The sequence below is a fragment of the Balaenoptera borealis genome, assembly GCF_965194805.1.
Source record: "Balaenoptera borealis genome assembly, chromosome: X".
NCBI lineage: Eukaryota > Metazoa > Chordata > Mammalia > Artiodactyla > Balaenopteridae > Balaenoptera > Balaenoptera borealis.
In genome coordinates, this window is record NC_138881.1 from 71389878 (window position 1) to 71417212 (window position 27335).

At 36.8% G+C, this 27335-nt stretch overlaps 1 protein-coding gene across 1 annotated transcript in view; it reads left to right on the forward strand.

Moving 5' to 3' along the window:
• Positions 1 to 17606: 17606 nt before the first annotated feature.
• LOC309620788 (uncharacterized protein) overlaps positions 17607 to 27335 on the forward strand; it is a 67687-nt gene continuing 57958 nt past the window's right edge. Inside the window, exons 1-2 of the mRNA XM_082377655.1 lie at positions 17607 to 19909; positions 21621 to 21726. Coding sequence (XP_082233781.1) covers positions 19834 to 19909; positions 21621 to 21726 — 182 coding nt within the window. The 5' untranslated portion in view covers positions 17607 to 19833. The remainder of the gene's footprint in view (positions 19910 to 21620; positions 21727 to 27335) is intronic.

The window sequence follows — 27335 nt, forward strand, 5'->3', positions numbered from 1 at the left end:
CAGGCCTGCATGCATGTGCCAGGTTGCCTCATGCTTATTTGGCACAGGCCTAGTTGCCTCGTGCCTGGTTGACCCAGTTGGTTAGTGTCAGGTTGGCTTGTACTTGGTTGGTTCATGTCCAATTGGTTCATACCAAGTAAGATCGTGCCTGGCTGGTTCATGTCTGGTAAGCTTGATTCATACCCAGTTGATTCGTGTCTGGTTGGCTGAGGGCTATTTGGCTTAGAACTAGTTGGTGGATGATGGGTTGGCAGACGACTGGTTGGCCAATGACTAAGTGCCTTCATGTAACAGGAGCCCTTAACTACAGTGCTGTGGTGGGAGGCTGTAGGATGTTTCTATTTTATCTCAACTTGATTCGTTCTTCGAGATACCCTTCTATCAAGATGAGAATGGGAAAAATAAAGGAGTGCTACCTAAAGAAGATTATTGATGCCTCCGATTTGCTGGAGTTGACCTCACCAGCTGTCACAGCTGTAGGCTTGGCTGGGTTTCAGGTTGTCATCTGGCCTTTCCCTGCCAACAGGCTGGTAGCGAGGGGAAGAAGAAAATGACCCTGGGAGAGTATTACTGCCTCACCACCTTGCACCATCACTGCGTCACAGTGATGAAGTCACAATGTCTTTATTTACGTGTGTACGTGCTCCCCCACGTGGTGGGAAAGGGGCGAGGCAGGGGCCGCTACACCACTTTATTTCCTCCTCCCAAGAGCTTAAGAGGCTGAAGCAAAAAGCTGGGAGGAATCTCAGAGCATATGCTTGACACTCACCCTGAGAGTGTCCACTGTTTTAACCAACAAATGTAAGGATATTTGCCCTAACCCTTTCTGTTTTCCCCATGCCCCAGCCCTGAAATAATTCACTTCCTATTTCTGTTCTGACTTCCACTTATTACCTTTTCCCCACACCATAGAAAATAGAATGCTTAAAAGTGTTCTCCTATTGAGGTGCTCAAGTCCCTAATGAAGAAAATATTTCTTTACAAATAATTAAGAATAACTATGGCTACTATTTATTGAGTTATTTTATGACCTAGGTTCAGTGGGAGGCACTTTACATTTTGTCATTCAATTCCACAGCAACCCTATTATCCCCAATTCTAAGGAAACTGATTCAAAAGGTTTGGCAACCTAACCAAGACCTGAACAGTTGGCAAAGAGCCTGAATTCAGACCCACGTCTATCTGATTCCAATTCCACGGTTTTTACCATCACACTATCCTGCCCCTTACACACGCTATGCTTATTCTCCACCCCCCACATCTGTAAGATCAGGTATATTGTCCATTCACCCCATCTCCCCTTTCAGAATTCCTTCTCCCATCTTTTTTTTTTATATAAATTTATTTATTTATTTGTTTGTTTTTTGGCTGTATTGGGTCTTCATTGTGGTGCGCGGGCTTCTCATTGCGGTGGCTTCTCTCGTCGTGGAGCACAGGCTCTAGGCGCGAGGGCCTCAGTAGTTGTGGCGCACGGGCTCAGCTGCTCTGCGGCACGTGGAATCCTCCTGGCCCAGGGCTTGAACCCGTGTCCCCTGCATTGGCAGGCGGATTCCTAACCACTGCGCCACTAAGGAAGCCCTCTCCCATCTTTTTATCTGTTGGCTCACTTCCTCAACAATGTATATTATATAACTGGTGCTAATATTGTTGTAGATGGAGTGTCTTTTATTTTCTAAACATACCAGAAAACATTGGTTGAAGCTGTGAAGTCTCACACTTTGTGAAAAGGTCTTTAGGTATGCATAACTTACTTAATCATCAAAGCAACCCTGTGAGATATATACTCTTGTTCCCCATTTTCATCAATAAAGAAACTGGAACTTAGAAAGATTAATTTTCCAAATCTAATACATGCCAGATGGGGAGAGTCCAAGGCCCATCCCATAGATGGAAGTTTCGAATAGAACTAAAGAGTACATTCACCATTTTGCCTATACTAGCTATGAATGAAAACTAGAGAGCCCACCTTCTTAGCATGACAGACAAATCAAGTCACATCGCAGAGCTATGCCAAACCTAACACAAATTAAATGTAGGTACATTCCTGATCTTGATCAACCTGTAATAACAATGAGAGCTAAAATTTTATGAATGCTTCCTGTGGTGTTAGGCATGGTTCTAAGGAACAATTTACTTATATTAGCTCACTTAATGCTCACAATAATCCAGTGAGGTAGATTATATTATTATGCCCATTTTTCAGGTAAAGGAACTGAGATTCAGAGAGGTTAGGTAACTTGATTTAAGTCACACAACTGAAACTCCAGACAAAATAAGGAAAACCCAGTTCTCATTTTGGCTTTTCTGAAATGCCAGAAAAGAGGTGAAGGAATTTTGCTGTTTGCTTTACAAAATCAAATCACTTTCATAACTTATTGTGGGGATGACTGACGTTGGTTTTTTGCTTTATAAGAGGAAGAGACATGTGTTAGGTTTCTGGCTGATGCCTTAAAGGGGTAAAATTAAAAATTATAGTTTAGTGATCTAGAATTTTTAACAAGTTTCTTTTGTACTTTGGCTCATGAACTTTCCATCACTTGAAGGTGATTTGGGTGTTAGTTTGTTTTTAATTTTTAATGTTTTTTTTTAACATTATACAATGGTGATTTTAAGGGGTTGCACGAAAATGCATATTCTTGCTCACAGTTACTTATTAACACAACTTGTTCCATCTTAGAAACAGAATGAGACTGTCTCCATCAGCCATGCAAATTATCTCCACACTATAACTGATATATTATCAGGGAAAAAATAGTTTTTTGCAATATTTAAACAAAAGCATCAATAATAAGTCTTTGCCACAAGGTGGAAATGTAATCCAGTTTAGGAACAAACAAACATTGCAATCTTGTTTATATTTAATAAAAGTGTACATATTATTTAAATTTCAGGTCTTTATCATTTCCAGATATTATCAGAAATTTTCTAAAATATAATTTTAGTCTTAACATACAGATCTTTTATTACAGATCTAGTCTAGGTGGTAAATTTTGTAAGCCAATACCTGCCAAATTCTAAGAATTCAAAATGTGTGTTCATGGTCTGCTCTACCAAAATGTTTTTAATTTAGTATGATGTATAAGCCACCTCCCATAGGTCTAAAAACATGGATATGTTTATGCACTTAAACTCTAATTACTACAATACATTAGACCCCCTTTTCTGAAGATGCTATGTAAAATCCAGCATTTGGAATTCTGACCCCAGCTTGGTTTCATCTAAATGAATATTCACAATTGAGAAAGACGTTTATATAATTTTCATCTATAGCAAGCAGACAAATTTGTTGGAATCTCCCTATACCTCAGAGCCCATCTTTTTCCTGTCCCTTTTAAGTTCACAAGCTTTTTATTTTTACCCCTGTAAAATGCAAACAAACAAAAAGAAAGAAAAAGAAAAGGCAGGAGGTGGGGAGCGGGGTGAGGAAGCACTTAAGGCAAGGAGAACAGAACTAACATATGGGGATGTTTTCTGAAATGAAAACTTAAGACATTCATCAATGAACAGATTAATATTTTTATAATATTTGTTGTATTTTATTTTATTAAGAATACATGCTCATTGTAAAACATTTGGAAAATATCTGTAACAGACAGACAAAAAATTACCTCTAGATTTTGCACTGGTTAAAATTGAGCACATCCAAGAATATGAATTTTCTTCCTTTCCAGATATTATCAGCAAATTTCCAATTAAGGGAAAATCATGACTTTGCTTATGCTGTCTCTTTGCTTAGCTGAGGGTGTAGATCAGGGGTGCATGGTTTTTTTGTTTAGAAAAGTTCCCCAACAGTAACCTTATGTGAAAGGCAAGTTGGGTCCAGCCAGAGCCTAGTCTGGGATGAGGACTGAAAATTAGATTTCTTTGCATATAAAAAGAAGAACTTGGATTTTTTTTCCAGGGAGCAATCTGGAGAAAGAGGCTGGGTGTTTCAGGAACTAGGAAAAGAGAAATTAAATGGAAAGGAAGAATTCTTGGCTTGAGGAGCAGTACCTGGCCAAATGGTGGTAGGCTAAGGTCTAGGGCACAAGATAGCCAGTAAATGTTCTCTTTAAGGTTTCAGTATTCAGTTTTAAATTGTTTCCTATTAGATGTTCTGTGGAAAAACACTTACCAGTAATTTAGTGAAAGTCACTAGACTAGCCTTGGTGGTTTGGGGCCATGAAAATGGAGAGATGAAGGCTGCATGCCTGACAGAGGTGCTGAAAGAAGACAGCAGCTGCAGGAGTTGAACCCAGGGACTGGGAAAACTGAAGCTTGGACTAATTCATGAACAGGTATCTAAGAAGAAGGTTACCTTAGAGGAAGAGGGGTGGGTAGAGAGCATAGACCCTGCCGTTACCTGGGGTAGGAACTCAAGACATTTGGTTATTACAGGAATAAATGGCTCCAGAAGACTGGGAGACATTTGAGTTACCTAAGAAATGCATAAAATAGAAATTAAAAATCTTTCAGAGTCCTATCTGTACATAACCATTTTTTACATTTCAATGATTCAAAACTATCTTTTGTCTCTCTCTATATATTTCTCTCTCTCTCTCCCTCTCTCTCTCTCCCTCTCTCTCTCTCTCTATATATATATATATGTATATATAATTTTTTAAATAAAATTGACATCATAGTAACTATCTTTCTTTACTTAACAATGTATTATTAGTCTTCCCCAGCTGCTATAGCATAACATATAACACTTTTTAAAATTTGCTATCATTCAACAAATCTTTATTAAACACCAACCATGTGCCAAATTGTTTGAGCCCTGCATTTATCAAGTTTCAGGTACTATGACACATGTTTTATATACATAATCCCATTTAATCCTCGCAGTGAGGTAGGCACAATGATCCCAGTTTCATAGAGAAGGAAACTGAGGCTTAGAGAAGTTAACCTGCCTGAGATCGCACAACTTGGAAATGGTTGAGTCAAGATTCAAACTCAGGACTAGTGTGACCTCCTGAGCCCACTGTTCTGAACCAGATGCAGTCACTTCACTCTTCATGTATATGCTTTCTTTTATTTAATCAACCTCATATTTGATGTGCATTTTAATTGTTTCCAGTTTTGTGGTATCAAACAACTTTCCAGTGAACATATTTGTGCAATAAATTTTTAAATAAATATCACTTTAAATATTCCGGAAAAACCCAGAAATTTTTTGGAAAAATAGCAGTAGATGAAGCCCAGACAAAAGCTCTACTTAAGATGCTTGAATACCTGGCATTTGATATATAGGACTCTTAGGCAAATGATCTTCCTCAGTATACAAGTTTCAGCAAATATCCAGGGAGTGTCAAGTTAGAACTTTCTTTTCAAGTTAAAAAAAATTTTTCTTAATTCTAACTCCTCAAATATCTTAAGGAGAATCAGAGGAAATTGGTGGAGTAAAGCTATCCTTAAAAAGAGTTTTTTGATACCATTAGTAGCAATTAATGATATTTAAAATTTCTGGGTTTTTCCATTTTATTTTAATAACAAAGAGTAAAATCAGGATAAATTTATGTTTACATTAAATGAATTAAAAACTAAAAGGATCTTGTAATAACTTATAATGGAGTATAATCTGCAAAAATACTGCATCACTATGCTGTACACTTGAATCTAATACAATATTGTAACTCAACTATACTTCAAGTTTTAAAAAGACTAAAAGGAAAAATCCAAGTAAACTGGTGCAGCCACTATGGAAAATAGTATGGTGTTTCCTTTAAAAACTAAAAATAGAGCTACCATATGATCCTGCAATCTTACTCCTGCGCATATATCAGGAAAAGACAAAAACTCTAATTAGAAAAGATACATGCACCCCAATGTTCATAGCCACATTATTTACAATAGCTAAGACATGGAAGCAACCTAAATGCCATCAACAAATGAATGGATAAAGAAGATATGGTATATATACACAATGGAATACTACTCAGCCATAAAAAGAATGAAATAATACCATTTGCAGCAACATGGATGGAACAAGAGATGATCATACTAAGTGAAGTAAGTCAGACAAAGAAAAATATCATTTGATATCATTTATATGTGGAATCTTTACAAATGATACAAATGAACTTATTTACAAAACAGAAAGAGACTCACAGACATAGAAAACAAATTCATGGTTACCAAAGGGCAAAGCAGGAGAGGGATAATATAGGAGCTTGGGATTAACAGATACACACTACCATATATAAAATAAATAAACAACAAGGACATATTATACAGTACAGGGAACTATATTCAATATCTTGTAATAACCTATAATGGAAAAGAATCTGAAAAACTGTATATATATATATATATATATATATATATATATATATATATATAAAACTGAACCACTATACTTCAATGAAAAAAAGACTAAAAAGGAAAAAATTCAAGTACTAGAATAAAATAATTCAAGAAATATTTATGAAATTACTTATCCTTGCTTTAATTCTTATTAAGAAATTTAATGTAATTTAAATCCTGCTTTTTCCCCTTCAAAGACTCCTCCTTTTAAACTGCCTAGTAACCCAATTAAATATTATTATAATCTTACCTTTCTAGTCTCTTCAAATATCCCTGCTCCTGAACTAGTTCTCTGGGAAAGCCTCTCCCTCCAGAGTATGGTGGAGGCAGGGGACTGATACTGTAGCTATGGCCCCAAAGAAATTTTATTTTCTCTTCCCCTTAATTGTACCCACTAATCTTACTAACCTTTAGCCACTTAGTTATTATCTTTCTGAAATGTCCCCAGTTTAAAAGGAAATCCCAACTCTAAAACAGGAATAATGACAGTCTTTTTCCACCTCTAGTGTAGAAGTAATATTCTTGGAGAAAATGAAAGGTAAAATTAGAAGCTCTTAAGAAGAACATAATTATGGGGTGAAAGCAGACTAAAAAGGATAAGAAAGTTGATGAAATTGATAATTCAGTTCCCTTTGGAGTTATTAGGAAATATGCAAAATAGAAGGAAACAAAGTTAAAGGAAGCACATTTCCAGAAACTGAGTTTATGTCAGTGGTGTTTGATGAGAGAGTTCTGCTTCATTTGAACTTTGAAACTGAAAATCATAGCAGTAAACTATCTTCTGTAATATCCTGGGCTGTTATAGAAAAGGTTATTACCATGAATATTGTGCTTAGTTAATAAGTACTCAAAAGATGCTGGTGATTTTTCAACATATACTCTAAGACACACTCTTTTTCTTCTACAAGCCTATCTGTTACAAAAAATTTAGAGTTATCCATCACAGAGAGAGGTGAAAAAGAATAGGTCCTGCTTAAGTTGGCCCTGGGCCCTGTGCCATCATCACTAGTTTGGTGATGATATGCTCAACTTTGTAATGGCTTTCAGCTGGCTGGAATGTATAGAATTTTGGAAGATAAAGTCAGAATTCATAATACCCTCAAATAGGGAAATAGAGAGTACAAGAACATTGAACTTGACATCAACAAACCCCAAAACAAATCATAATGAACATAAAAAATCCTAGTTCAAGAATCAATTCTGTGTTTCTTAGCAAATTTGAGGCCTTAAGAAATTTAACTTCTATGAGCCATAGTTTTCTCATATGTAAAATGGAAATAATAATTCCTGCCCAAACTACCTCACAGATTTGTTATGAGGGTCCACTCAAAAGAAAAAATGTATAAGAAAGTACAAATGTAAGGGATTATTTTTATATTTAGAGAGAAAATGATATATGTATAAATGGAAAAAAAGAGATAGTTAATTGACCAAGGATATGACAGAAAATAATTGAATGGCCCTTGTTAGTCTTCTTGACCTCTTCCTCCTCCACACTTCCTCTAAATGTTAACAATCCCTGTGGTACCAACCTTGGTTATCACCTCAAGCTACCCTTTCCATGGGGGTTCTTACCCACCTACACACCTGTCATTTACCTACCCTCCTCAAACTGTATTCTTTAACCATATTGAACTTCTTTCATTTATTGAGTGTAGGCCCTCTCCCTCTCAGATTCAGGCAAGTCTCTCTTCTTATGCACTTACCCACTTCCCAAACCTCAACTTCCAATTGCCTAGTTAATTCTGACTCACTGTTCAAGTCTCAATTTAGACATACTGTTTGCAGAAGTCTTCCCTGACTCCCTTTAAACAAACTTGCCCCCCACTCACTCCCTATTGCACCCCTTCTTCCTCTATATGTCACAGAAAGAAAACACTCCCATTGGAACCACCTGGGAGCTTATTACAATGCAAATTTCTAGTATCCACCCTCCAGATTCAGTGGGTCTGGTGTAGGACCAGCCTGCAATTTAGCCAGAATCCCAAGTGATTCTGCTGTGCACTAAAGTTTAAGAAGCACATTCTCTCATACTATTCATCACCCTGAGTTAAAATAGTATATTTGTCTCTTCCCTCTAACCTGTAACGAGAGCAGGGACCACGTCTATCTTGTTCACGATTGTATTCCCAGTGCCAGACATATAGTAGGCACTCAATACATACTGGAGTAAATAAATAAATGAATGACTATATGAAAGAAAGAAAAGAAGGCGGAAGAACAGGTTTCCTAAAGTAGGAAGAACTATATGAACTTTGCGTGGCCCTTTGAACCCTGCATCTCAATTATTATGAAGAAGATGTACTCTAAGAACAAGCACACTAAATGCAAAACATTTACCAACATCTGGACTCACTGTCGTAATAACTGTCAATTATGAGTTTCATTACAGTTTTTTAATGGAAAGTGTAGATGATTTTTCAGAAACAAAAAAGGCATGTTCACAACACATCAAACTGTCAAATCTGGTTACTGCCCAAGAGTAGGATTGGGAGAGAAGGTAAGGGATTTGGGGTTTTACTTTATACACTTCTGTATTGTTTGACTTTTTTAAATTAGGAGCATATATTACCTTTTTATTGGAGTATAGTTGACTTGCAATATTGCATTAGTTTCAGGTGTACAGCAAAGTGATTCAGTTATACATATATATATATACATATTGTTTTTCATATTTTTTCCATTATAAGTTATTACAAAATATTGAATACAGTTCCCTGTGCTATACAGTAAATCCTTGTTGTTTATCTGTTTTATATATAGTAGTACATATCTGTTAACCCCATACTCCTAATTTATCCCACATCCCCTTTGGTAACCATAAGTTTGTTTTCTATGTCTGTGAGTCTCTTTCTGTTTTGTAAATAAGTTCATTTGTATTTTTTAGATTCCACATATAAGCAATAGCATATAATATTTGTCTTTCTTTGTCTGATTTACTTCACTTAGTATGATAATCTCTAGGTCCATCCGTGTTGCTGCAAATGGCACTATTTCATTCCTTTTTATGGCTGAGTAATATTCTATTGTATATATGTACCACATCTTTATCCATTCATCTGTTGATGGAAACTTAGGTTGCTTCTATGTCTTGGCTATTGTAAATAGCACTGCTATGAATATTGGGTTGCATGTATCTTTTCAAATTATGTTTTTCTCTGAATATATGCCCACAAGTGGGATTGCTGGATCATATGGTAGCTCTATTTTTAGTTGTTTAAGGAACTTCCATACTGTTCTCCATAGTGGCTGCACCAATTTACATTCCCACCAACAGTGTAGGAGGGCTCCCTTTTCTCCACACATTCTACAGCATTTCTTATTTGTAGACATATTACCTTTTAAATTTAAAAAATACCCAAAATAAAATATGTTTTTAAAAGTTCAGGGCTGTGCTACTGATGCCATGATTTATCAATATGCTACTCTACAAAAATGTATTTGGATAGTTGTTTGTAATCCAACTTTCTCTGTGATATTTAGATATTTGGGAATGAAGTGAAAGTATTTAGCTTCAAATATTTGCCTTGTTCCTTCCTTCTGTTTCTTTTAAATATGGCTTGCTAGTACATCCTTTACATCACTGAGTCAATAGAGAAGTCACACTAAACAGATACTGAAGCAATGTAGTAAAGGGCTTGGAGATGGGGGACCTGGGGAGATGTTTTTTAAGGGTAAAAACTTGCAACTAATAGGTAAATAAGTTCTGGAAATCTAATGCACAGCCTAGTGATTATAGACAACAAAACTGTATTATAAACTTTAAAGTTGCTAAGAGACTAGATCTTAACTGTTCTCAAAAAAAAAATGAAAGGATAATTATGTGACATGATAGAGGTGTTAGCTAACACTCTTGTAGTGATCATGTTGCGATATATAACTTACACAATGTTGTATGTCAATTATATCTCAATTTAAAATAAAAGAAGAAGCAATATGGTAGAGTGAGAGCACTAGCTTTGAAGTCAGAGGATCCTCAGTTTGAATCCTGACACTGCCAGTTAATAATTTTGTGATGTTAGAAAAATTGTTTAGTCTCTCTGACTTTCATCCTCTTATAAATGTGCTAATAGTATCTTCCTCACAAAACTGTTATAAAGAATAAATGTGAGTTATGTGAAAGTGTCTAGCATAGGACCAGGTGTTCAATAAATGCCAGCTTTCTTCTCCACTTTGTTCATTAAACAAATATGTACTGAGTACCTACCTATGTGCCAGACATCACTTTATGCACTGGGAATACACTGGTGCACAAAGCCAGCGTGGTCCCTGGGGGACACAGACATTAAATTATATCTATCTGCCTAGAGAAAAAGGTGTGATACGTACTGTGAAGAAGAATCAAAGGGTGCTATGAGAGAGCAGCACAGGGTAACCCAATAATTTGTTGGGTTTTCTTTTAACGTGGAAAAGTAGGTATCTTCCTTGGGAAGAAACTGATTAGGAGTTGGCCAGGCAAAAATGAAGGCAAAAGCAAAAAGAGCCCTGTATTGCTTAAATCTGAAGCATGATTTTTCTTCCTTCCATTTGAAGGTAGAAAAACAGGAAAGTTTTGTGTGTGTGTGTAGGGAGAGAAAAAATAATGGAGAATTGCCCATTGGCTTATGTAAATGGTAGATAACATTTCTGAACTCTGCACACTTGAGAACTTATCTCAAAGTCAATCTGTAATGAGCCCATAGGAATTTGCTTAACCAAACATCTACAGTAACATAACATGCAATGTACAGATTTCAGATGAAAAACCATATGTATGTATGTGTGTATATATATATATATCTTGTAGGGAAAAAACCCCAAAACCGTGTTTGAATGCTCAAGTACTTTTCAAATCTTTTTACTAGCAAACTGTAAGTTTTCTTTGCAATGTATCAATGCCATGAAACTTGCAATACTAAAACTGTCCTTCCACATTCCAGTCAATTCCTTCTTGAATTATTCCATTGAAGACCTCACCGAATATGTGATCCATTGCTAAGCAATGCCTTAAATTTGTATGTGTGATTTTCTTCAAAAATTGTGAACTGCCTGCTCAAGGTTCTTAGTGAACTCTGAAGGGAAAGAATTGCTTGACCCATGATGTAGTTTAAGAGATTTAAGTATGCCTCACTCATTGTAATCCTGTGTTGCTCCTGGTCTTAAAAAATCTCTTCAGGGCCTAGCACAGGGCTAGGTACCTAATAAGTTGCCCAAGACTTGAGCAAACCTCCAGAGGCTGAAATATCCAATGATGACCTTTATTCCTCTCATTACAAATTTCACCCTGCTGATTATTTTAAGCTGATGTATACCATTATAGGAAATTATTCACCATAGTTAAATGACTCATGAATCAAAGTTCAAAATTATTTTGAAACACTGGAAAACAGACTCAGGGAGTATTTTAATTTATCAACTCAACTTCCTCAAAGTCTGCCATTTTATAATTCTTTAGTGAGGTATTTTACCAAAAGGAGAAGATAAAATAAAATTAAAGAGCGAATTAATTTTTGTTACTAACTTGCTGATTCAGATTCCTATTTAGTTTATTGTGATTTATTGTGTGATTTACAGCCAAAAGACTTGAATCCTAGTCCCAACTCTACATCTTTACTAGTTATATAAATTTGAGAGGTTATTTAATCTCTTTAAGCCCTTCCTCCACCTCACCTGCTTTCTCATCTATAAATTGGGGGTAATATTTGCCTTACCTCAAAGATGGTTTTGAGGATCAAAGAGGATAATGCATCTGAAAGTACTTTTTAAACTTTAAAGCACTATACAAATGTAGGTTTTATTATTATTATTCATAGTATCAGGTCTGAAAACAGAAATGTTAATTCATATTAGCCCCTAATCTAAACTGTGTGATTTGATTGAAGGCATTAACTTCCCTGAACCTCATTCTCACCATTTGTAAAACAAAGCAGCTTACAGTTTTAACATTTTGTGATCTAATGATCTTAATTTCCTCCATATCCTGTTGGCAAATAACAGAAAAACTGATACTAAAAAACAAACAAAAAAACTGAATTGTTACAGAATTTTTTCAACCCATGCCATAATGTAAGTTATTTTATATCATTGTCTTGCGTTGCCATTTAGTAGTTACATAACTCTTTTGCATGAATAAATTATTTTAATTCCTCCTGTTTTCTATAATTATAAATGATGATGAAGCAAATACTGTATGTATATTACCTTATATGGAAAAGAGTAAATTAATCTCTTTGCATTACACAAAAATAAACTGAAAGAAATAGATATTTTAGGGAGCTTTTGAAGTAAATAAAATAAGCTTGTACCAGGAGCAAATATTTCTTCTGTGCTCAGAATTAAAACTCTAAAAGTATATGAACTCTAATGAATGAGTATTCTATTTCAGTAATAACAACATAAAAGTTATTTGAATATATATGTGTGTGTATATGTATACACACACACACAAACACACAAAGTTTTCTCCCAGTGGAAAACTTAAAGACAAAAGTCTTTAAGACATTAAATCAAAAAAGAGAAATGTTTGGCTCATAAGAAAGGGAAGAAATGAGTGAAGGAGAATGTAGAAATTTGGAGATTAGATTGAATAAAGGGGAAAAGCATTCATTCAGTTAAGCATTTATTCATAAAATTTTATTGATCATCTACTATATGTCAGACAGATATTACATTAGGCTCTGAGGAGACAAAGATGAATAAGATAAATCTCTGCTCTCAAAGTTTTCAGTATTATTGGAGAGATAGATAGATGATAGGTAGATAGATAGATAGATTAAAAAGTCGGTGTAAGTGCTGTGCTAGAGATATGCAGAGGCTGCCAAAGGAGCAGACAAAAAGAACATCTGTTTCAAACTGAAGGGCCAAGTAAGACTTTTTGGAGGAAGTGACATTCTGAGCTAAGTTACAGTTGAGAAATAGGGGTTATTCATATTAAAGGAGAGTGGGGTGTATTCCAGGTAGTAAAAGAAGCCTTTATGAAAATCTGGAGATAACAAAAAGCAAGGAGGATTCCAGAAATCTGCAACTTGTTCAATGCTTAGAGTGTGAGGGAAGGAGGAGTAGCAATACATGAAGTTGAAAAGGTCAGGGGGAGCCAGATCTTGAAAGAACTTGGCATGACTTTGCTAAGGAGTTTGGCTTTATCCAGAAGTGACTGAAAGCCATCGAAGGAACTTAAGCAAAACAGTGACAAGTTTTGTGTTTTAGAGATAAATCTAATGAAAAGAGGAAAGAGCCAAAACTAGTTGAGAGATTGTTACTTTAATCTAGATTTAAGGAAAAAAAAAGAGGTTCTGAAGTAAAGCTGTGGAGAAAGGGGGGAAAGGGACACATTCAAGAATTCTTTAGAAGGTAGAAGTGAGAAGACTTGGTGACTGACTACATGTGAGGATGGGGGAGATGGTAAGTCATAGGAAGATCCCTAGGTTTGGGGCTTTAGTGAGTAGATGGATAAGAGCACAGTTTAATGGAACATGACAAATAAGAAGGGAAAGGAGCAGGCAAGGAAGCAAAATTATGAGTTCAGTCATAATCAAATTTGAGGTATCTTTGAAATTTCCAAGCAAAGATATTCAGTTAGCAGTTCGAAATCTGGGCTGGAGATAGATTTAGACCTACTTTCAAAGACATGGTATTCGAGGACACAATCACAGCGAGGTTACTCAATAAAGAGTATAGAAGGTGAGAAGATTAAAACCCCAATGATAGAGTCCTAAGGAGTACCAATGTATATAGACTAAATGGAAGAAGAGAAGCACCTGAAGAAGATTGAAAAGAATTGTCCATAAAGGTATGGGGAAAGTCAGAAAGATAGTGACATCACAGAGGCCAAGAGAGCAGAGAGTTTCCAGAGGGAGTGGTCACCAGTGTCAGATGCTGTAAATGTTCTCAGGAGATAAAGATTGTAAAGTACCCACTGGATTTAGCAACAATTAAGTTGTATATAAACTTATTGAGTACAGTTTCGATTTCAGTAAAATGAAGGAAGTGGAATCAAACTGCAATAGGCTGAGGAATGGATAAGAAGTGAAGGAGTAGAAGCAATGAATGAGTGTTACTCTTCCAACTAGGTGTGCTATGAAGAAAGAAATAGTGATAACTGAAGGGGCAATGAGCTTGATGGAGGTCTCTCTCTCTCTCTCTTTCTCTACTGACATATTTTCTAGCTCAGATTCTTTCGCCAGCCATGTCCAGTCTAATAATAAGCCCATTAAACGTGTCCTTTATTTCTGTTACAGTGTTTCGCTTTGCAGCATTTCATTTGACACTGTCTTAGAGCATCCATTTTTCTGCTTACCTGACCCATCTATTCCTCCATGCTGTCCACTTTTTCCATTAGAAGCTTTAGCATATGAATCACGATAATTTTAAATTTCCAATTTGATAATTCTGAAATCTCTGCCATATCTGAATCTGGTTCTGATACTTGTTTTGGTTTGCTTTTCAGACTTTTTTTCCCCTGCTTTTTAGCATGTTTTTTTAGCATGCTAATTTTTTTTTTTTTTTTTTGGAAAACTGGATATAATGTATGAGGTAGAAGGAGCTAATGTAGGTAGACTTTTACTGTGAGATATTATGTTTAGCTGGAGTTAGGCTGTACTTACTGTTTGCTATAGTTGTGGTGTCAGTGGCTAAAATGTCCTCTAGTATCCTTGTTTTTGCCTCCTATTGTCTTTGGATTTTCCTAGAGACTCCTTAAATAAAGTCTGTGACTTGCAGCTCTCTCAGTTGTAGTCCACTGTTATTATACTGCAACCCTGTTGATGTGGCAGTAAGGTATTGGGGAGGGGAAGCATTCTACAATCTTGTGATTAGATCCCATTTTGTTAATGGGCCTGAGTCCTTGGGCTGTGACTTTCAGAAGTATTTCTTAGTTTTTTTTCACCTCTTGTATCTGAAAAAGGAAAACTATAGGGGGCTGGAGTTGCCTAAATGCCCTTCCCTTAAGTCAGATAAGGCTCTGGTAAAGTAGTTTCCCTTGAGGGCAGGCCTTTGTTACAGAGAAAAGAACTCTATGGACATTTCAAAGTGGTTATTTTCCTCTGGTCATATTTCAGTATGATTACTTTTCCCCTCCACCTGCCCAAAGTATGAGAAATTTTCCTCTGATCTTCACCATGAGAATCTGGTGGGGCTCCTGGAGTTAAAATTAATGAAAGTGTGCCCACCCCCTAGACTGGGCCCCAGGAGTTTTTTAACTCTCCAGCTGGTGGATGTTCAGCTTCCAGCAATTCTTCAATTAGCATTTAAGTGTTTCTACCAGTTACTGGCTCCAGTGGCTTCTATTCCAGATAAGACAATCTGGACTTTTATTTTCTATGTTCACCTGTCACTCTAGTTTTGGGGGCAATGACTTGGCCTGTGACCTCAATTCTCTGATGGGTCTAAGAAAATCACTGATCTTCAGTTTGTTCAGCCTTTTCCTTGTTGTAAGGATGGGAGTGATGACTTACAAGCTCTTCACATATGGGAGCTGAAACCAGAAGGCCATGATAGCTTTCTACTGTCCCCCTGCTTCTACTCTTTACCCTTGAAATATTTTCTCAGTAGCCAATGTGATGCTTTTAAAAACTTAAGTCATATAATTGTAACCGAGCAGGACCCAATGGAGCCTTCTCAGAACAGTACCCCTCCATGTCCTCCACCTGCTTCTTGTCTATAGAAAAACTGTAGCCTCCTAAGCTTCCCCGAGTTCCAAAGAGTACATTTAATCAGAGAAGTGAGAAAATGCAGAAAGAAAGGAAAACAGTCAAGCAAGGCAAAATAATAATAGTTTAGCCATTAAACAAAGTCAAGGACATTTAGTTCCTCCTCAAGGGCTATAGATCAGTGGTCCCCAACCTTTTAGGCACCAGGAACCAGTTCCGTGGAAGACAGTTTTTCCACAGATGGGGATGGGGGATATGGTTCAGGCAGTAATGCGAGCGATGGGGAGAGATGGGGAGCAGCAGATGAAACTTTGCTCACTCACCCACTGCTCACCTCCTGCTGTGTGGTCTGGTTCCTAACAGGCCGTGGCCCGGGGGTTGGAGACCCCTACTATAGATAATATTCTGAGCCATGTCTTTTGAGCTGTTTTGCAGATACTGAAAGCCCCACCAGGTAGAAGAAGTTAACAGTATGCTGCCCCAGACCAGTTGGAACCAGAAGGTTGATGATGTTGACTCCTGATTACCTCACCACCAACCTATCAGAAGACTGTCCGTGAGCCCATCACACAGCCCACAACCCCACTCCCTCACTCTGTCTTTATAAACCTTTCCCTGAAAGCCTTCAGAAAGTTCAGGTCTTTTAAGCACTAGCTGCCCTAGACTCCTTGCTTGGCACCCTGCAATAAATACTGCACTTTCCTTCACCACAACCCGATGTCAGTAGATTGGCTTTACTGCACGCAAGCAAGTGAACCCAAGTTTGGTTCGGTAACATGATGTCATCCTGTTCCCTTTGCACAGAATGCCCTTCAGGTAGAAAACCACGTGACTCCTCCATTAATTCCTTTAAATCTCTGCTTAAATATCATCCTTGCCTTCATGAATCTTACCTTTTAATTGAGGGAGACAGAAATAATCTGCTAACAAAATGTATAGAATGTCAGATGGTTATAACTGTTACGAAAAAACATAAAACAAGGAAGGAAATTTGGAAGAGCTGGTGTTGTGGAGGTGATGCAAAATTAAATTAGGGTGGCCAGGGAAGGCCTCACTTAAGAGTTGACATTTAGCAGAAACTTGAAAGAATGAAAGAGTGAAACTTTTGGATATTTGGGGTTGGAGCATTCCAGGTTGAGGGAACAACAAGTACATAGTCCAAGAGAAGGAGAGTGCCTAACATTTTGGAATAACAGTAAGGAGGCCAGTGTAGTGGTTTAAAGCTCAGTAAACAAGGAAGCAATTAGAAAGATATATGGTTAGATGTATGTACAATCTTATGTATGTATGTACAATCTTAGTCTATTGTAAGAATTTGAGGGGTTGGTTTAAGGGGAAAGATCAGAAGGGGCTTTTGGAAATAAGTTTGAGACACCTATTACACAACAAAGTGGAAATGCCAGGTAGGTTGTTGGATATTTGAGTCTGGAGTTTTGAGTGGTTTGGAGTAGAGATAGAAATGCAGGAGTCATTTGCCTGGGGTGAGATGATATCTCCTATGAAGTGAGATAGAAAAGAGAAGAGGTTTAGCTATAGACCTGGGTTAAGAAATTAACAAGCCAACAGAGACAACTCCGAAGGAATGGCCAGAAAACTAAGAAGAAAAGCAAAAGAGAAGGATGTCCTGGAACCCAAGTAAAGAAAGTTTTTCAAGAAATAAAGAGTAAGCAACTGTGTCAAATAGGTATGGTGGGGTGATCAAAATGGGACACTTATGAGAGTGACAGATAACAGTATTAATAATCATGTGGGTAGAACCGGCTAAAACCATGACTGTCCTGGGCAAACTGGAACACATGGTCACCAAAATAAGTCATGTAAGTTGAGAATTGAGAATTGGCCATTGTATTTAGCATCATGTTAATCATTGGTGAGCAAGCTAGGAGCAGTTTTAGTGGAATAATGAGAAGAAAGTTTGACTGAAGTGGGTTCAAGACAAAGTGGAAGAAAAATTGGAGATAACAAGTCTAGACATCTCCTTTGAGGAGTTTTGCTGTTAATGGGAGTAAAGGAAAATACCTGGAGAAAGATGTAAGGTCAAGGGATTTTTGTTTGTTTTTGAGCTGCTTGGCATGAGAGCACGTTTATTGATGGGAGTGATCCAATGGAGAACCAAAAATTCTAATGCAGAAGAGAGAGCGAAGCATTGCTGAGCAGAGTCCTTAAGTAGGCAAGAGAAGTTGAGAACGAACGTATGAGTTGATAAGCAACGTTATCATTATTATTAAAAATGTTATTGTCACTCATTCCTTTCAGTACAAAAAAATCTTATTGTCTTAGAAAGGATAGAGATGAAGAAGGGGGACATTAACTACACCCATAGTAAATGAGATAAGTTAGCTGAAATATTCTCTTCCCACAACTTGTCTGCCGCTGTGCTTCTGAAGTCTCACCATATGGCAGGTCTTTCAGTGGTCCATGGTGAATTTGCTCCATATTGACTGGAAGTTTCAGGAGAGTAAACTTTGGCTTAATAGAAGGACTAATACTTCTGGCAGAGCTGACTGCTTCCAGAAGGTCTGAGTTACCTGTCACCAGAATGTTTAAGCAGAGCACTTTAGGGACAATAGTAATCTATAAATTCTGAACCAAGAGAAGCTGAGATTCATCTCAAAGGCCAGTGTAATTTTGTGAAGGGAATTCTGGCAGAGGTTACATAGAGTTAGATTCTACTACTCTCTGTGGTTCATAACCCTTTGTATCTTATTTCTTACTAAACACTCAAATAAGGACTTGGTTCTCATGATAATAGAAATAAATTTAAAAATTCCCATTTTTCAAAGATGGGTATATATATTCTCAAAATATTGTACTAATACCATGAAATACCTATTTTACTGCTATAAGTATTCTAAAACAAGGAGATTATTTTTCAAATGAGATATAATTATTGGAAACAATAAATTATAGTAGGTCAACGTGGCCAGGTAGATAAAAGATTATTTGCATTAACAGGTGGCATGAATCACCCTGGAATTCTCATTCTCATGAAACTTCCATTTTATTGGTTTCCAGGAAGAAGAAGTGGAGAATAAAGTACAAAATGCATACATTCCAAGCAGGAAATAGTACATAAAATATATTTGCCAATAGGTAAGGGAAGTAGTAGAATTTGAGATACACAGTGGGTAGAAGGTTAACAACTTATCAAAATGACCTAAATGGAAAATATATGGTAGGGAATATTAGCAGAATGTGAAGTGACATCCTGGCAAATGTAGACCTGAGGGAGAGAGAAAGAGAGACAGAGGGAGAGAGAGAGAGAATGAATCTTAACGAAAGCCTGGTGTCCCAGCTGGATTACATCTGTGTCTGTTGCCCTGCCTAATACTTCCTTCCCTGTCTCCTCCTTATTTTCTCTTCCTGGCAACTCTCCTTACCTCTGTTTCACTCTTTCTGTCTTTTTCCACTTGCTTTTTTTTCTTACTTTTTCTTCATCTCTTCTCCTTGCCCATGATACTCAATGATATCCTCAGATTACTGTTTAGCAGTCCTGGTGGCTATAAGGTCAGAGATCTCTGATTTGCACAGGGTTGAAAACTGCATTCGTAGCAGTATATTTCATGCATAAGATGTGGGGGATTTTTTGGCAAATAATAAAACATGATGAAACCTAGTACAAAGATGAACAAACAGTTTTTACAAGTAACAAATGCCTGTGACTAAACACAAGCAGTATACAACTCACAAACAAGTCATGTATGTTCTATATATAGGAACTATAGATGTGAGGAACCAACAAGTGTACAACGAAAAAGTTATCTAGTAATTTATGCAGGCTGGAGGAGAAAGTTCAAAATCCATGCTCACTTATCTCCTATATTAACCACTCACAGTCTCTGTTCGCTGATCTTCTCTCATAATTGCAGTAGTCTTTAAGTGCTGCTGTGAGGACTGTTTGTATTTCTGTCTTACTCTCACGATGGTGGATTGCACGTTTATATTGACTCAAATTTTGTTCATCTCCTGCTGTTTTCTGACTGTACATTGTGCACAACGTAAGAAATTTTTTAATTGCTTTATTTCCATAGGTTGAAGATGTAAAGAATTCATTAGATATTAATCAGAGAAGGAATCAAGGCTGCAGTAGGTAGCCTAAGGGACTAGACAGAACTCTAAGCAAAGGTTCTATTGTTAAAAATTCACAAACCTGAAAGTATCTGGTTCTTTTAAAAGATGTTTATTCTTAGAAGGGATAAATAATTGTTTTATCTTGAAGCTGACATGTTTGTCTCTGATATCTAAGATAAGTATGAAAAATTCTATGGACTACCAACTAAAATGTTTACTTGCATCAATATTAGTGATTGTTTTAGGCTATTTATATTTAACACTTTGTTTCTTATAATATATAAGGTTATACTTTATTTTTCAGAAAAATTTCGCTCTGTTAACATGTCCAATACAAACAGGTACTTACTTGACATAATATAAACCATGTGAATCCCTATAAAAGGAAAGAGATATCCAAAGAAATAAATTATATAATCATATTGGTCTGTAAAACGGCCTAACATCTTTGCCGAGACCAGAAGTACAATTCTTTTTCAAAATATTGCCTGTTGAAATTTCTCCAAGCAGTACCATTTGACCCACTAATTCTGGTGAGGGATTTTTGCAATGTTAGTTGGTACTTAAATGGTCAGTGGTGCATTTTGGACAACTGAAATGGTTTCCAGATTCAAAGAAACTGTTTTAAAGTACTGTATTTTTCTGATGTCACCCTTTCATTTATTTAAAAAAATATGTTTATGTAGCAAAATCAATGTGTCATATTTTACATTAGGAAAAAATATGCTCTCCAAAGGGCAAACAGTTTTCTTTTGGATTCTATAGGCCTGATCTTATTGGAGCTGTTTTCCCTTCTTGCCTGTCACCTCTAACCTTGGGACTCGGGCAATCTGAAATCTCATGCTTATAGAATCTCTTCTTTGTGTTTAGGCTGGTGGAGGGTCAAAATAGTTTTCCCTTTCTTGAAATTACAGTTTCTGTGCATGTTTATAGGTCCTGTGACTCCAGATAAATTTTCCTACTCACTGATTTTCAGACTCTAGAAAACCTTTTCTCAGTCCAGATTTCTGGAAGGGGTACTGCAGCCATATCATTGACAGAATGACTCTCCAGGGTAACCTTAGAAATACCAGAAAATCATCAAGGATTGGGGCTGAGGTGTCTGCCACCCCCAGTGGCCTACTAGTAGGGTAACTAATCCACCTGTCTCAACCAGAACACTTTGAAAGTGAAGAGAGCAGTATTAATATTTATTCCAGGACAAAAGGCATAAACTGAAACTGCCCTTGCAAACCAAGATGTATGTTGGTCCTATCTTTGGATATATTGTTTTGTCTTCCCTTAGCCAGAGATGATTCTCAAATTTAGTACAAAAGAACTTTATTTCAAATGTTAGATAGCCTTTGAGCTATAATGCCGTGTAGTGACTGTTTTTAAAGCCATGTTGTAAAAATCCATCAGGTACAAAATAACAGAATGAAATCACTTGTATTGTTCATCTTGATTTTTGGAGACTGGTACTTGAAAATATGATATTTGAACATTTTCAAAGTACAACAAAGTTATTTTCATTTTTATGTTTTAAGATTCTTTAACATATAGTTTTTCTAACATGTAGAACTTTTCACATGTGTATTAGCTAAGTTTGAAACATTTGTTCTATATTGTTGAGGGATTTTTGAATGTTGTTATTTACAGCCGATTGTACATCTGTGACTGACTTTGATGATTGTCCAGGGAATATAACACATTTCTGTCCAGAGAATAGTATTTGTGCATGCAAAGATGGAGAGCCTTTTTGCAAGTAAGTGGTTATATATGCTGTAAAAGCAAAGTACAATATACTGTAAGTAATAATGCACTTTGTTTTTGTTTGTTATATTCAACAATGCAACACTTCTTTTAAAATAATATTTTAATCAGAAATAACCCCTACACAAATAGCACAGTTATTGTAGATTCCCTAAAACAGTTTAATCTACTGTTCTAAAAACAATATAATAAAATTTAAAAGATTAACTGAGACAGTTTTATTAACTTTAAGAGATTAGCATCATTCAAAACAGCTTTCCTCAGACAGACTTTTAATAGATTAGTTATATATATTCATGGATAAACTATTTTGCTGTTCTAAAGAAGAAGAACTTAAGGTGTGCCTCATGTTATGCAATAGCAATAATCCTGACATGTTATGTGTAAATAAAGTTTTTTTGTAAATCAAGAAATATTTTAAATGCACTGTGGTTCCCCCTCTTTGTTTCCAGGTTTGCTTTTTATAAAAGTGTGTTATTCTTTGATATGAATTTAGGCAGACTTTCTACTTAGTTCTAATCAAAAAAATGAGAGTATTTGAGCAAAAAATAGAAGGAGACCTAGGAAAAAAACATAACACAAGAATAAGAAAGCATTCATAAGTGAGAGAAAGAGAGGATAGGTGGGGATGGGGCAATAGTGAAAGGTTTTCCTGGGTCCCTGCCTCTTAAACTGATAGTAAGAAAACCAGGAGTAGACAAAGGGACCTGAGGTTTGAGAGAATTTTGTGTTTGGAGAAATGTGACTAGTTTGCTCTGGATATACGGAATAACAGTATTTGCAGTTCTTCAAGTGCACTATTTTCTCTCTCACCTTTGGATGTTGACATATACTACAACTTCTCCCTATTACTGTTCATTCACCCTCCCTCCTCTCATCACAGCTCTTCTTCCCCTGGTGAATTCCTACTTAAACTTCAAGAGTAAGCTCCATCATATTTCTAACATAGCACTTAAACTACTCTACTGCAATTTCTGGGTTTCTTTCCTCTCAATTTTATTGTATTTTTTTAAAACATCTTTATTGGAGTATAATTGCTTTACATTGTTGTGTTAGGTTCTGCTGTATAACAAAGTGATTCAGCTATATGTATACATGTATCCCCATATCCCCTCCCTCTTGCACCTCCCTCCCACCCTCCCTATTCCACCCCTCTAGGTCATCACAAAGCACCCAGCTGATCTCCCTGTGCTATGTGGCTGCTTCCCCCTAGCTATCTATTTTACATTTGGTTATGTATATATGTCCATGCCACTCTCTCACTTTGTCCCAGCTTACCCTTCCCCCTTCCTGTGTCCTCAAGTCCATTCTCTACGTCTGTGTCTTTATTCCTGTCCTGCCCCTAGGTTCATCAGAACCATTTTTTTTTTAAGATTCCATATATATGTGTTAGCATACGGTATTTGTTTTTCTCTTTCTGATTTACTTCACTCTGTATTACAGACTCTAGGTCCATCCACCTCTCTACAAATAACTCAATTTCGTTCCTTTTTATGGCTGAGTAATATTCCATTATATATATGTGCCACATCTTCTTTATCCATTCATCTGTCAATGGACACTTAGGTTGCTTCCATGTCCTGGCTATTGTAAATAGTGCTTCAGTGAACATTGGGTTACATGACTCTTTTTGAGTTATGGTTTTCTCAGGGTCTATGCCCAGTAGTGGGATTGCTGGGTCGTATGGTAGTTCTATTTGTAGTTTTTTAAGGAACCTCCATACTGTTCTCCATAGTGGCTGTAGCAATTTACATTCCTACCAACAGTGTAAGAGGGCTCCCTTTTCTCCACACCCTCTCCAGCATTTATTGCTTGTAGATTTTTTGATGATGGTCATTCTGACCGGTGTGAGGTGAAACCTCATTGTGCTTTTGATTTGCATTTCTCTAATGATAAGTGATGTTGAGCATCCTTTCATGTGTTTGTTGGCAATCTGTATATCTTCTTTGGAGAAATGTCTGTTTAGGTCTTCTGCCCATTTTTGGATTGGGTTTTTTGTTTTTTGATATTGAGCTGCATGAGCTGCTTGTATATTTTGGAGATTAATCCTTTGTCAGTTGCTTCACTTGCAAATATTTTCTCCCATTCTGAGGGTTGTCTTTCGGTCTCGTTTATGGTTTCCTTTGCTGTGCAAAAGCTTTTAACTTTCATTAGGTCCCATTTGTTTATTTTTGTTTTTATTTCCATTTCTCTAGGAGGTGGGTCAAAAAGGATCTTGCTATTATCCTTTTGTCATAGGGTGTTCTGCCTATGAATGTAGGGTATATGTTTCCTTTTTGAAAACACCACACGAACACAAATTTAGTTTTATTTATCTCCAGCATCTAGCACAATGCCTGTCATACAGAAGACGTTCTGCAAGGGTTTGTTGAATGAATCAGTCATTCAATAGTGCAAAATATTGGAAAAATATTGAAAAAGTTGAAAAGTGATTTTAAAAATCCATTGGATTTAGCATTTAGGAGTTGTTGGTTATAATCTTTGAGAATATTCCAAGACTGAGATGAGAATACAAACCAGATTGCAAAATTACATCCAAGGAGTGGGAAGTAAATGTAATACGGCAATGAAGAAACATATATAAGTCATCTGACAATTTTAATGTTATTTGTAAATTCTTAGTTGGAGGAATTCTGGAGGCATGTAATCAAAATTTTGGCTAAAAGCTAATTACCTTTTACCTATCTTCCTAATCCTTATTATAATCATGTACCTCATTTCTTTTACAAGTCTTTACAATTGTTAATTGCCACATACATCGACATTATGCCTATTTTAAAGTTTTTCTCCACCAAGTTGATTCAAACAAATTGCTTCAACCTATTTTACTGGTAGATCTCAATGTGGAACATAACTGCTCTGGACTTGATGTGCCTGTGCATATATGTATCTGTCAGGGTCTTTGAATATCTACCTAATGACAAGGGATCATTTTTATTACTAAATATATTAGCACCACACAGTTTGAGTCAGTTATTTTGACATTGTTAATCAGAGTTAGGCACTAACAAATTATAATTGAACATATCAAATTAAATGGTATGATTATTATTTTTAAGTTCTTAAAACATTTTAATGGCATTGCTGAAATTGTCAGGATATATATACCATCACCACCACCCACACCCCTCCAGGCAGATCTCTGTCACACACACACGTACATGCACAGATGTTCCAAATATTTCATTCAAATAATGAATGAACAAAAGCCAAATTTAAAATATGTTTAAAGATAGACAATTTAAGAAAATAAGCCAAACTAAGAACACATGCCTGATACACACTTTTTAAATTTTTCAGTCATGTTTTATTTAATAGAACTACATTTTACATTGATACAAATAAAATAAAGCTTATTTAAGATAATTTTAGATTTTTTTGAAAATTCAATTAACTCTGACCCCCTATGTCCATCATTCATCAAAATGAGAATCAGTACCTCAGTACATTTAAACAGGATGCAAATCTTTTTTTTTGGTATTGCTGTTTTATTGAGGTATAATTGCTATACAAAAATTGCACACATTTAATGTTTACATCTGGATGAGTTTGAACATATGCATACACCAGTGATACCATCACCACAACCAAGGCACTAAACATATCCATCACCTCCAAAAATTTTCCTGTGTTCTTTTGTGGTATCTTTCCTTTCTTCCTTGCTTGCTTCCCCCCCACCGTGCCTCTTTTTTTTTTCTTTTTTAAATAAGAACACAACACGAGATCCACCCTCTTAAAATATTTTAACTCTTTTTTAAAAACATCTTGTAACTTCTCGCTCTGTGTATCCATTCTTTTCCTGAGTTCTTGGATCATCTTTACAATCATTACTCTGAACTCTTTCTCGGGTACATTACCTATCTCCATGTCACTTAGTTGTTCTTCTGGGGTTTTATCTTGTTCCTTCATCTGGAACATATTCCTTTGCTGTCTCACTTTTTATAAATTCTATTTGTGTTTTTATGTATGTAGTAAGTTAGTTACGTTTCTTGACCTTGGAGAATTGGCCCTCTGTAGGGGATGTCCTATGTGTCCAAGCAGTACACTCTCCTCTTGTCACCCAAGGGTCAGGGACCAGCTGGTCCTAGGATAAGTTCTGACCCATGTTTGCAGACTCAGTTCCACAGGTTCTGATATGACAGTTTTCTTGCTTCTGGTGTCTGCCCCCTGGTGGGTGGATCTGGGTCTTGACCCTCTGGTGAGCAGGGCTGTGCCAAGGGAAGTGTCTAGAGGTAGTTGTGGAGTGAGGAAGTCTTTGGGCTGCCTCTCTGCTGACAAGCGGGGCTTTGTTCCCACCCTGTTGGTTGTTTGGCCTGAGGTGTCCCAGCTGGAGCCTACAAGCTGTTTGGTGGGGCCAGGTCTTGGTGCTAATGACTCGAGCAAGGGTCTTGCTGTCAACCCCCAGCAAGAGTTCATATAGATGAACAGTCACCAATATGTCCACCACTTCTTATGACCCCAGAGAGAGCCACCACTACCACTAACCTCCCCAGGAGACCCTCCAAGACCAGCAGGTAGGTCAAGCCAACCTGCTGGCTCCTATGAAGTCAGTGCTTTTGCCTGGGTCTCAGTGTGTGATAGACCTTGTGTGCACCCTCTAAGAGTGGAGTCTCTGTTTCCCCCAGTCCTGTGGAGCTCCTGCAATGAAGCCCCGCTAACCTTCAAAGCTAAATGCTCTGGGGGCTCTTCCTCCTGATGCTGGACCCCTAAGCTGGGGAGCCTGATGTGGTGCTCAGAGCTCTCACTCCTGTGGAAGAACTTCTGCAATATCATTATTCTCCAGTTTGTGAGTCGCCCAGCCAGGTTGTATGGGATTTGATTATATCCCAAGTGCACCCTTCCTACTATCTTGTTGTGGTTTCTTCTTTATGTCTTTGGATGTATTAACAGAATATCTTTTTTGGTAGGTTCCAATCTTTTTAATCGATGGTTGTTCAGCAATTAGTTGTGATTTTGGTGTGTTTGTGAGAGGAGGTGAGCTCAAGGTCCTTCTCCACCACCTTGTCTCCAATCCCCTATCCTCTTAATATATTTTAAATTGCACAATTCCGTATTGTAAACTATAGGTACTATGTTGTACAACAGACTCTAGAACTTACTCATCATGCACAACTGAAACTTCATACCCATTGAGAAATAATTCCCTATTTCCCCCTCCCCCCCCAGCCCCTGAAAACCACTATTCTATTCTCTGCTTCTATGAGTTTGACTATTTTCACTTGGAACAGTTAATGTATCTCTCAACCAATGTTCACATTTCTCACATACTTACTGGTTTCTGAGGAAAAAAATCTAAACTATATTTTAAGTGTATTTTTATATAACGGCTTTATTTTCCATTTATGATAGAAAAAAATTACATACCTCCCAGGATTGCTATGAGAATTAAGTAAGATAAAATACTTAAAATTCCTCGTAAAGTAACTGGTTCAGAAATGTGCTCCTGCAAAGTCAGTTCATTTCTTCTCCCTAGCCAATATGATGTTAAGCCCAATGGTCAATTTTCAGTCTTCATCTTACTTTACCCAACAGCAGCAATTAACACAGTTGATAACTCTCTCTTCCTTGAATTTTCACTTAGCTTCCAGGATATCCCTCTCT